Source organism: Cucurbita pepo, chromosome LG03 (genome assembly GCF_002806865.2).
Source record: "Cucurbita pepo subsp. pepo cultivar mu-cu-16 chromosome LG03, ASM280686v2, whole genome shotgun sequence".
NCBI lineage: Eukaryota > Viridiplantae > Streptophyta > Magnoliopsida > Cucurbitales > Cucurbitaceae > Cucurbita > Cucurbita pepo.
The window spans coordinates 10,245,225-10,256,647 of NC_036640.1; the positions used below are offsets into that span (position 1 = coordinate 10,245,225).

At 35.3% G+C, this 11,423-nt stretch overlaps 2 protein-coding genes across 2 annotated transcripts; both read right to left on the reverse strand.

The window, feature by feature from the left end:
- Positions 1-1,245: 1,245 nt before the first annotated feature.
- Positions 1,246-3,283, reverse strand: LOC111790038 (chitinase-like protein 1). The gene is made up of 4 exons (XM_023670814.1): positions 3,123-3,283; positions 2,658-3,050; positions 2,420-2,579; positions 1,246-1,944 (listed from the first exon to the last, which is right to left on the reverse strand). The coding sequence occupies exons 2-4, from the start codon at positions 3,034-3,036 to the stop codon at positions 1,527-1,529; spliced, it is 957 nt and encodes a 318-aa protein (XP_023526582.1). The 5' UTR covers positions 3,037-3,050; positions 3,123-3,283; the 3' UTR covers positions 1,246-1,526.
- Positions 3,284-4,211: 928 nt separating this feature from the next.
- Positions 4,212-11,227, reverse strand: LOC111790039 (mitochondrial import receptor subunit TOM40-1-like). The gene is made up of 11 exons (XM_023670815.1): positions 10,849-11,227; positions 10,480-10,561; positions 10,263-10,362; positions 10,089-10,184; positions 9,939-9,989; positions 9,050-9,115; positions 8,169-8,270; positions 6,803-6,871; positions 6,520-6,603; positions 5,074-5,169; positions 4,212-4,509 (listed from the first exon to the last, which is right to left on the reverse strand). Exons 1-11 carry the CDS (start codon positions 10,997-10,999, stop codon positions 4,453-4,455), a joined length of 954 nt encoding a protein of 317 aa, XP_023526583.1. The 5' UTR covers positions 11,000-11,227; the 3' UTR covers positions 4,212-4,452.
- Between the last annotated feature and the right edge of the window lie 196 nt (positions 11,228-11,423).

Genomic DNA, 11,423 nt, shown 5'->3' on the forward strand with positions numbered 1-11,423 from the left:
CCAAAAGGAAACGAGAATCAAAAAAAATTTGTCGGGTTTTAAATTTTATTTGTTCCTTGAAGTAGATCTATTGGAACTTTTGCCCTACAGCTCAGGGACTAAAGGACATTGTCATACTAAGATGTCCAATCTATGAACGTTACGATTTATGGAAGATAATATGTAAGATAGGGTGATTATATGAGCCTTTGATGTGTCACTAAGTTGGTCGTTTTCAACTTGATCTCAATACTAAATGTATCGTGAACTTTCATTAGGGCAAGTGCGTTTTATTTTTAATTCAACAATATATACGGTGGAAGATTTAAATATAACTTTTTGATTGAAGTGATTATATCTTAACCAATTAAACAATTTATAGGTTGTTCATCGATGTACATGCTTAATTAACGAACCTATTTGAGCTATAGCGCCCGAAAATTTTAAAATAATAATTTTACTACTATTTTTTTCCCATTTATTAAATCTTCACCCTTGTTGATTTTTTTTGTTTGAAAAAATAAAACCAATTCAACTTCTAGAAAAACTAAATAAATAAATAAACTTTAAGAAGATTATGAAATCACTAAATTATATATTTAATATTTAATAAAAGAGTGTATGAATTCATATAAAAGTAAATCTATAAATAATACTATCAACAAGAAGGCTTTCGAGAGTACTTTCACCTGTCAAGAAAAAAGTATTCGTAATGGGGTTTAAGTTTCCTCGGCTAACTCACAAATATGATTCAACGCAATATAGTAGTAACACAATTGATATAATATAGTAGTAACACAATTGATATAAAGCTGGAAATTCCAACTATAATGAATGCACCGCTAACTATGGATATAATGCTAGAAATAGACGGATCATAATCTTAATAAGAAATAGAAAACACTTCAATGCTGACATCCTTGAGAGCGGTTTAAGTTCAAACTTAAAAAACATTATTTCACTATTCTACTACTTTGAACATCACTTATAAACCATTGTCAAACATAGTTAAGATCACTTTCAAACATGTTTCACCGGCCTACCGGTCTCTGTCCGTTCGGAATTAAAATTTCAAGTTGCATGTTAGGTAGAACTCTAATGTCATTGGCATTATGTTTTCGGTACTCCTTTCTAAACCAAGTTGACTAAAATTTTAACTCATGCCGGCTGCCGACAGCGGGCTTGAGCCCAACCCCACAACAACCAAACAGCATAAAACAGTATGAATTGAAAATTGAAAGGACAAGACAGATCAAACAAAGAGGAGACAGTGTCGGCAACGCACATTTCGACCAAGAAACCAAATTGTTTCACAGCAATATAGATATATTACATACCAACAAATTCATTGACATCTCAGAAACACAGGAATTCTAGGAGTATAAATATGACAAAAAGAGAGAAAACAATACGAATTATTCAATCCAAACATACTGGTTGTTCATCTAATTTACTGCACACTTTAAATAATTGTATAAGGATGTCTTGGTTCTTACTTGGGCTAATGGTGATTCTGAATGCTTACAAACCATTGAGATGGATGAATCTCAAGACGATGTAGCTGGGGCGACGTAAGTTGGATTAAACGCAGCCTGCTCGGCACATGTAAGTGAATCGTGAACTCCGGACTCATCACGACTAAGACCCATCAGATCAAGGTAGTATTGGTAATGAGAAATAATGTTGTTCATCGAGTCAATATCGCCCTGCCCACAGACGGAATCGCCATAGAGAATATTCATAGTTGCACCAAAACCAGGAACCCTTTTGGACAAGGTGTCGTTCTTGGTGGGCTTCCAATTGCCAACAAAGACATCATGGGGTGAAGGCTGTGACTTCTTCACTGGGTTCATCCACATCCACATTGCAGTTTGGAATGCAATGGTTGCATTCTGCTCAACATATTCAGGATGGTTCAACAGATCGAGCTTCAACGCGTCGCCAATCTTGCCATAATTGTAATTCCTAGGACGACAAACAACAATGAGAACTCTGATAAACGTTCGTCGAACACTCTACATCTATGATACATCAAATTCCAGATAAAGATGCCAGCAAGCAAAGATTCTAAACAAGAATTTATCAGATTAGCTCTTAATCTAAGAACTTATCCAAGAACTTAATCTAAATCAATGTTAATCTAAACGTGCATACTTCTTTATCCAAGAACTTATCAGATTAGCTTTTAATCTAAGAACTTATCCAAGAACTTAATCTAAATCAATGTTAATCTAAACGTGCATACTTCTTTATCCAAGAACTTATCAGATTAGCTCTTAATCTAAACGTACAATACAAGAAGGCATTAAGCATTTTTTCAGCATAACCTGTTAGATTAGAGACCTGCAAGGGTCAATTTATGGAACAAGGAACACAGCTATAAATCAATGTTAAAACCCATTTTACTCGACAAAAGAAATGGGGATAGAAAGCTTCAAACCAGAAAATGGGGATAGCACCACGGCCATAATATTGAGCACCAGGAGCACAAGGATAAGTGAGCTTGAAGTAGTCATTGCAATAGTCCTGGCTTGGACTCATCTCCCTGTTGAAACAGAGTCCCCAAGCAAGCGGCCCTCCTGTGACCACTCCATCACCACCTACAACCACCAGCATTTCACTCACAATCCACAGTCAATCAGTAAAGAAACTTCTCAAGAAAAGTGTTTTTCACTTACAAGAGGTCCTTGAGCCGACATGGCCCAAGAAAGCAGCAATCTCTCTCATCTGCATCTTCTTATCTCCAGTGGTTCCAAATCCGAGCGGCTCGAACTGGGCGGCGGCGAGAATGAAGGAATGGAAGTCCCAGAAACCGACGGCATGGGCCACCGGCGAATTACGCTTAGCGAAGAGATTCTCGAATTGATAGGTCTCAAAGTAGTCGGTAATGGTCAAATTGCAACAATAAGTGGACCAAGTGCACTCCCAGCCTCTATCACAAAGCCTCTTCCCCCTCACAGTCTTAACCTTCGGCTTAATCGGGGGCTCATCCCCACTCACAACCGACGCCATTACAATCAGCGCCAGTATCACCAGAAGCGAGCGATTCCAAGCCATTATCACCTCTCCCACTGCAAAACCAGAGAGAATAAACATGAATTTCAAGCAGATTTCCATGAGAAGAGAATGAGCTTTCTTCTTACCTCAAATGGCGGCGATTGGGCAGATCTGAGGAGGATGTTGCCTTAAACTTGCGTGTGCTGATGCAAAAGAAGAAGAAGAAGGAAGGGGAGGAGAATGAGAAGAAAAATGAAGAATCGTTAAAAGGAGGAGTTAGATCGGGCGTCTCTTTCAGCTCGTAGACGCCATTGATTGAAGCCATTTGAGCTCTGGAAGAAGTTACAGAGAGAGTGGAGAATGTGGACCGTCCGATTGAAAATTGATCGTAAGAATTTCCAGGCTGGAGAGGGGACCCATTGAAATGCCGCACCGACACTTATAAAATCATTCAATAAAATTTAATTAAAGAATTAACATTGAATTTCTGTTTAAATATATATTTTATTAATATCTGTAAACTTATTTTTTTTAAAAAATTGTTTGTTTTTTCTTTACAAAAATAGTTTTAATTCTTTATTTCAAACAGATGCGTAAATTTATTAAAATTTAATTGATGTTTTTAAAAACTCAAATAAAATTAAAATCATCATTTTTGAGATGAGATATATTTGATGATAAAATAGAATCCCGAGTGATTCGATTGATGATCTCGTTGTTATTTCTCTCTTGTTTGCTTATTTAACGTGTCTTCCAAAAATCTCTCTCTGCTCTTATTTTCTAAAACCTTCTCTTAAAACCGAGCCCAGAGGCTCGAGCATACGCACAATCACAAGTCCGCTACCATCAAAGTTGCGATTGTGACAAGTGGTATCAATGACTCTGGCAATCAAATGATCCGTGTAACCAAGATTATGATACGGTTAAATTTTCAAAAATTATATTAAAAAAAATATATTCCCTTGTCGATACAATATTACATGACATTTGTCCTTTTTTTTTTTTGCTTTTTTCTTATCGTTTATTTCAATCTATATCCTAACATTTTTTTTATTTCTCTTTTTCTCCTCGATTCTTAAATATTTTCTTATAAAGAAATATCATAATCAAATCGTGTACAACCTTATCAAACAACAAAAAACGATCGACAAAATGATACAACAAACATACTAATTATAACCATTACATTTGATTTGTAATGATAAAACTCTTCAAAAGTTCATAATAAATAAAAATATCAAAAGATGAGTAAATTTTCAAAATTGGCATTAAATTGCTCATCTCTTAGTCTCAGTCCACAGGTGGGAAATAAAATTAATTGATGAAGAAAATTTAGGAATGGGGGACACAGATTGTGCTAAAAATAATGTGCTGAATAATTAATTAACTAAGGAAACTGAGAATTCAACACAAGGAAAGAACTCCACTATGTTTCTTCTTCTACCACAACCACCCTACTACTCCCTCCTTCCCAATCTACTCTCCTACTGTCAAACCAAATCCAAATTTGTAGTCTTTCTTCCTGTGATCAATCTGCATTACACAACATTCAGATTCAGATTCAGCCAATAAAACGTGCCCGATTTTTCCAAAATAAACTTGTTTTCTCGAGGATCTTTTGTTTCGTTTCTACTCCCTAAAGAACGTTTTCGAAGTTCAAGTCAAATTGGAAGTTGGTAAATCCTTTTGCTAATTACTCTCTTTGAGTGTTCGAGTCAGCTTGCACGCACCTCAATTATACTCACAAGACGATTGTCCGACTCTTAACACATTAACAAAGAAACTCATAGGATATTAAATCATAAATTCTAGATAGGTGGCAAATATGGTTAGAAACGTATTTACATGACTCTAATTACCATGGCTGGAACTCCTTCCTTCTAAATCCTTTGTTATTTATACGACCCTTATAACCATGGCTCGAACTCATTCAGTCTAAGCCTTATTATTATTGACCATTAGACCAAGCTAAGGTGGTTGAGACAATAACCATTTTTATGAATAGAAAGCCCCAAAAACAAGCACAACTTTTAGCTACTTGAAGAAACTCCTGCAGTCTTGTTAAAGTAATGGAAAGAAAACTATATAACTTAGTACCTCTGCTGAAAGGATGAAATTAACCCCCATATTTAGCCGCTCTTCAAGGAAAGCAGCTACACAACCATTGGAATCAATCTTCCCTCTAAGACGGCACTGCCACAGCCATAATAAATACACATCTTCAGTGATATGAATGTCTATCAAACAAGAACTATTCGATGTTCTGTTAGCCAGATCAGAAGTTATCAATATAATTGTTTGGTGGAATTAACCAAATGCTTATTACTAATCACCAGTTGAAACTAAAAATTGACACATTGATTATATAACACTATGGCATAGAGAGTAAATAAAACGCAGCAAAAGGGAACAATTCAGTATTCAACATAAACCCTCCAGACTAGTCTATAGGAATGAGGCCAGAGATTTCAGCTAAAGATCTAAACCATGGTGTGTGGATACCTTACATTTGATTGGAGAATTTGAATGAAAAGAAAAGGACCAATCTTCAACGGGAAGGTAAGGGATTGTGGAGAAGTCTTCAAGTTGGCTAAGTTTCATTCACTTCATGGTGTTCTCTTACTAAAAAAATTTCTTATTAGACTCTTATTGTTATCATTCTATTCACAAGTTGGTTCGGTTTGATTAGTGACGGTCTTGTTTGTATCTGTGGTTTGAGATTTCCGAGGCTTTTTTGTTCCGCTACTCAATGCTAACCTTCAAGTATATAATAACAAGTGTGTTTCCTTTCTTAAGAAAAAATTGAAATACACCACCAAGGACGTCTGCACGACCTACACTTCAAACATTTTGTGTATATTACCCTCATTTATCCCATAATTGCTTACCATTACCTTATGCTACGTCTCGTTTACCTCTCTTGGAAGTATGTACACCCATTTTGATTGAAAGAGCTTGGGTTCTGATTCCCAGCCATCACCCCAGTTCAAAGTTTCGGAAACAGTATGCCAACCAATCAAATGCAAAAAATTTCCGTCTTCCTTTCATTTCCTTCCCAAAAGAAAGTTCTCATATTTTCTCTGAACAGTTGATAGAACTGCATTACTTAGTGTAAAATGACCCCTATCGATTAGACAAAGGTTCCTCCATTTTCCGAGCCTACTCAAAATCATATTCTTGAGCAGCAAGGGTCAGCAGCAAGATTGGTGAATGATATTACGGTTTTTTGCCAAAAATCAGTTCTTCTAGCAAGCAGCATCACCAAATAACTCAGAAAGATTTTTAATTTCACTGCAAATTTTTTACCACATTCACTATTTTAATTCTCTTCTGGATTAGCTTTACATATCTTCAACCATTTTATCATTCTCACAATAATACTTTATCATCATGCAAAGTGTAAATAAGCCTAATGATTACCAACACAAAATACTTCAATCCCCTCCAATCATTTTCTCCTTCATGAATTAAACAGTAGTATAGGAAATGAATTGTGGATAACATATATTCCATATTATAAAGCATTCATAAAACAAAAGCTACCTGTCGAAGAATGTAGTCGTAGCCAAGACTGGATATTACATCTCTTGACATGTAGTTATACGTGAAATCAGTTGCCAAAGAAACCTAAAATAAGAATAACAATATATAAGCTATTATGAAAAATAAATTATAATGTTTGACGGTTCTAACTCTTTTTACATCCTAATCTTTTCTGGCTTTCTAGGAGGTTACTTTGCCCATTTCTATGGGTTAATAATATCCTGTTACTTATGAATGTTTGTTGTTTCTAGTCAGCAGAAATGTCCTGACACAATTTACTTACCTTCTCAGACACTTTTTGAACGTAACTTAGAGCTACCATACCCGTGCTGGCAACTTGTCCAGTGGCAACCTGCAGATTGGAAAAGTGAACCAGACTAAGGGTCATCCAAGTCAAATATGTATCCTTCTTAGAATCAGCAGTTACATTTACATTTTAAAAAAAAATCCAAAAAGCTAGTCGAAAATCAAGAAATACAAAAATTTTTGAAGAAAAAACTAGATTAAATGTCTGGATTCTATTACAGTGGCACAAAGTAATCCAAGATCTTCAATAATATTTAACGAGAGAATAGTGGAGGATGATTTTTGGATATCTTGCACTCTTATTAAAAAGGATCAGTTACATTTCATTCTTTATTTGCTAATTTACTATTAATTGTAAGCTAAATTATCATTTTATGGGTAAAAGCTTTAAGGCATATTTTAGTTCTTACAAAATTATTTTTTAGTAGTGTCGTTCTAATTCAAATGTTGTTTGTTGTTAAGCAATTGAAATTGCACTTCCATTGTATTTCAAAAATACTAGTCCTTATGTTTACTCTTTCCTTCTATTTTTATTTTTTTATAGTTCAATGATATGTGAGGGAGGACATTAGATCCTCTCTAGCCTTTGGACCAAGGATACAGGTCTCAATCAATTTAGCTATGCTCAGGTTGGCGCTCTTCCTTTTTTTTAACAAAATAATAGAGGTATTGAAAGAGGCATCACACCTTGCAACATGTGCATTGCCTACCCTTGCTAATCTCTTTAGATAACAAGACATTTTAAATTCTAAGTTCATCAACCAGAGCTTTGCACTCAAAACCTAGGAGAAAATATCCAACGGACCGAACTCTCACCTCCGGCACCATCCCTTTGGATGGGGGTTGATTTTTATAAGTAAATTTTAGTTAGTTGATTAGAAGTAAATATTCATTTATTTTTATCTAAGTTATTCTAATGTTTTTTTAATGAAATTATAATCAACTAAGTAATTCTAATGTTATCTTATGAATCAAACCTATGACATATAAAGTGGGATTAAAATGTTGGACTATTTACGCCAGTCTCATATTAAGAAGTTCTTTCCAGACAAGTTCAGGAATTCAAGTGCACATGGAGTGTATATCATAAAAAAACTTAACATAAATATATATTTGACATTTATATTCATTAAGAACTTTTATTAAATTAACGTTAACTAATTAAAACAAGAAATTCATTAAACCTCAACAAATACATTAAAATATCATAAACTTAAAAGGCTCAGTTAACTTCTAAACAATTTAGCTATTTGAAGCCAAGCTAAAACTTTGCTTTCATTGTACGTGGTAATGAAATATAGAAAATTGAAGAAAAAGTCGACGAATGATAAAAGTTACTATACCATCTTATCTGTGTTGTATCTAGCAGCATAACCAATACCAGATTTTCTATGCTGACCAGCCCAAAATACTTCACCACCCAATGATAGATGGGGTGATACACTCTGCAAAACAGAATTATGATCAGCAAAGTCTCTTTGTGTCCCACAGTTGGGAAGAGTCAAAATATGAACAAAGCTACTGATAGTTGTTCAAATTGTCAAAGCCATCCTATATGCAAGAATGTCTAGACTATCACTCTATCTCCACCTCTATTCCTATCGAGGACAGTAGAACATGAAAATCTGGGGGTTGGGGACGCAGTCCACAACGACAAGGCATTTTGTGCAAAATGATACCTGCTTTCTCTCTTTTGAATAGAAAAGAAATGTATAGTTATGATGAAATAGAAACAAAGTAAACAAGAGGATCAAGAATTTTAGCAGCAGAGTGCAAGAAGAACAGTAGTGGGATGTGTTGGCTCTTAAGAAAAGAGGTGAATTGTCAATAAAACAAAATCAAATCATAAATACAGAGGACTCCAACACCTATATGTGTATTATGGTGAGCAAGTGTGAAATTGTAATTGTATAAAATAGGATTTGCACCAGGTGGGAAAGGATATGATTCCTTATCGAGTACATTCCCTGACAAAAAGGGAGGAAAAAAGTATGACAAGGAAAAGGTAATCTAGATGTCAAAATAAATGCATACCGAGTAACAAAACTCCAAAAGAGAAACTATAAAATGAGTTAAATCTCCAATTTAACAAAATTTTATGCAAGTGTTTCAAAAATTCTCCCAATGCAAACCAAACTCCAAAACTTGTCAACGCAATCAAGAATATTTGAGCAACCATAAAAGGACAGGATAACATAATAATATAAACCATTTTGTTTTGTACCTGAATGTAACTTGCTCCAAATAAGGCACCATTGCCTAATTGAAACTGGGATCTGAAGTCTCTGCCCTGATTCAAATATATAACAAAAACAAATGTATTAATATTTTTTATTAAAAAAAAAAACTATTTATCAGTAAAAGGAAAAAATTATTATGAGAACATTCACTCATAATGGAAGTCAAATGATTACAATATAAATATATAACTTGAACGTAAGAGAAATCGTAGCATTTTCAAAACCATAAAACCATAGTCCCCACCCCCACCCCCACCCCCAAAAAAACCAATTTTGATGTTAGAACTCCTACGTAGTTCTCCCGCACTTGGGAGCTAGAAAACGTAGGGGATTTAATATTAAGGTAGACAGTCTCAAGGAGTCATGAACCAGAGACCACTAGTTCAATTCCAAAAGATTCAGTACAGCCATTGAGAGTTGAGGAACCTGGCTCTCACACTGATAGATTCTATTTCATGTTAAACGTTCTTTGGCAAAAGAGCCTGAACTAAATTGGCTTTGGTTAAGGTTTAAGAACATATATCCAAGTCTCGATGGAGACCTTAACAACAGAATTAAACATCATAAAATAATAGCTGATATTATCAAAATATTAGGGCGTAAATATATTTGTAGAATTTTTGGAAGAAAAGAAGGCCTGCAAACGGAAGAAGCCCAACTAGGACACAAAGTAAGGGCAATAGGTTATTTTCAAAGATATTGTTCTTAGCTCAGTGTTCAGCCATAAACATACTTGATAAGGAAAAATGAGACACTTTGATGGGCATAACTCAAGAGTAGTAACTATAGCATATAAATCATATTCATATCAAAATATCACAACATGATGTAATAAAATTGTGCAAGATTGTAGATCTTCCCACACTTGATAACCTTATAGTCGAAGTTGACCATGCCATGCGACATATGTGGCTCATTTGTCAGCTGAAAAAAAATATATATATATGATATCAGCAAATGAAATTGAAGGAAAATGAAGTATGACAGCACACGATAACTACATGATAGAAGAAACCATATCACCTGTGCATTGCCTTTTAAAGTGAGATTGTCAGATAAATCGCACTTCACTCTCGCATTCAGCCTTCCATCAGTGAGTATCCTCCCAAAAAGCATCAACTGCATATCAGTTGCCAATGCCATCACATTGTAGTTCAATATGACAACGAAACAACGCACATTCAGTAAATCGGGTACCTTCGGGTCTATATAGTTGGCACCAAACTCGTAAGTGGCAGTAGGGATTTTGATGGTTTCCGTAGATTGGGAAGGAATCTCAATTGGTCCCATGGACACACTGATCAGTCATCAATGGTTGATAACGCATAGTGATAAACTAAGTCAATTCACTATATGACCCAGAAGAAAAGACAAAAGGAAAAAAGACAGAAGAAACTCATCACCAAAGAACTACCTGTGACTGAGGGAAAACTTTTGATTGAGTCCTTTGGTGAAATCAAATCGCATCCCTTCAAATAGTTCCGGCTTTAACGACACTACCAAGGCAAATCAAATATATAAAATAACTCAGCCCCACAATGCAACAGTTTAAAAACCAAAACTCCTGTTTGCAATTTCCTTGTTTCCACTAAAAAACTACGAAGCCCATATACGTGGAATGCTATAATTTCTAAATCCCACCATCGGTACGAGCATTACACAACTCAAGAAATCTACATTTTTCAAGAAAATCAAGTGAACTCAGATATCCCCGATCGAGTAATTAGAGCAATCAACTTATCGTCGAAGTATAGCTAAAGGGGGATAAGAAAAAGAGAATTACTGAAAGCTTCACGGTGAATCTCCTCGTAGGGGATAGGACAAGGGAGATCCAAGTAATCAACTTTCTCATCCTCTGTCTTCTTGGGAGGAACGGGTAAGGCCGTAGCCGCAGCCGCAGCAGTTGCAGTGGTCGGAGGAGCAAGGCCCGCCATTGTATATGATCACCTACAGGAAATGGGAAAGAACCAAGCAACAAGCTAGTGAAGGAATGGCGATGGAACGATCGGAAAAGGCACTGCGAATGGAGATTTGTCGAAGGGATGAAGTGTCGGAACGTGGATTTGTGAGAATCGTGTAGCGGTCAGAGAGAGAGAGAGTAGTTTTTTCTCTCTCTAAACCCCGGAGAGAATGCAAACGCTCTAAAACCCTAGGACCAGGTTCTGCTGTTAGAATGGTCCATCTGGCGCCCGAACCCGGTCCGGTTTGTTCGATGGAAATGGCCATGGTTTAATTGTTTAATTTAATAATTTATTAAAATATTTATTTCATTCATTTCTTATGATTCATTATTTACAAAAATTACTGATTAATTACATTATTATTATATAATATATAGTTAATTAACTAAGTTAGTAA

What these genes read in the sequence shown, in the direction of transcription:
- LOC111790038 (XM_023670814.1), bottom strand. Translation starts at nt 3,036, where the DNA reads ATGGCTTGGAATCGCTCGCTTCTGGTGATACTGGCGCTGATTGTAATG. An exon ending in TGTCGGCTCAAGGACCTCTT is followed by an intron (nt 2,580 to 2,657) that starts GTAAGTGAAAAA and finishes TGGTGGTTGTAG; the next exon opens with GTGGTGATGGAGTGGTCACA. An exon ending in GGTGCTATCCCCATTTTCTG is followed by an intron (nt 1,945 to 2,419) that starts GTTTGAAGCTTT and finishes TTGTCGTCCTAG; the next exon opens with GAATTACAATTATGGCAAGA.
- LOC111790039 (XM_023670815.1), bottom strand. Translation starts at nt 10,999, where the DNA reads ATGGCGGGCCTTGCTCCTCCGACCACTGCAACTGCTGCGGCTGCGGCT. An exon ending in ACGACTACATTCTTCGACAG is followed by an intron (nt 5,170 to 6,519) that starts GTAGCTTTTGTT and finishes TGGCTGTGGCAG; the next exon opens with TGCCGTCTTAGAGGGAAGAT. An exon ending in ATTTCATCCTTTCAGCAGAG is followed by an intron (nt 4,510 to 5,073) that starts GTACTAAGTTAT and finishes TGTGTAATGCAG; the next exon opens with ATTGATCACAGGAAGAAAGA.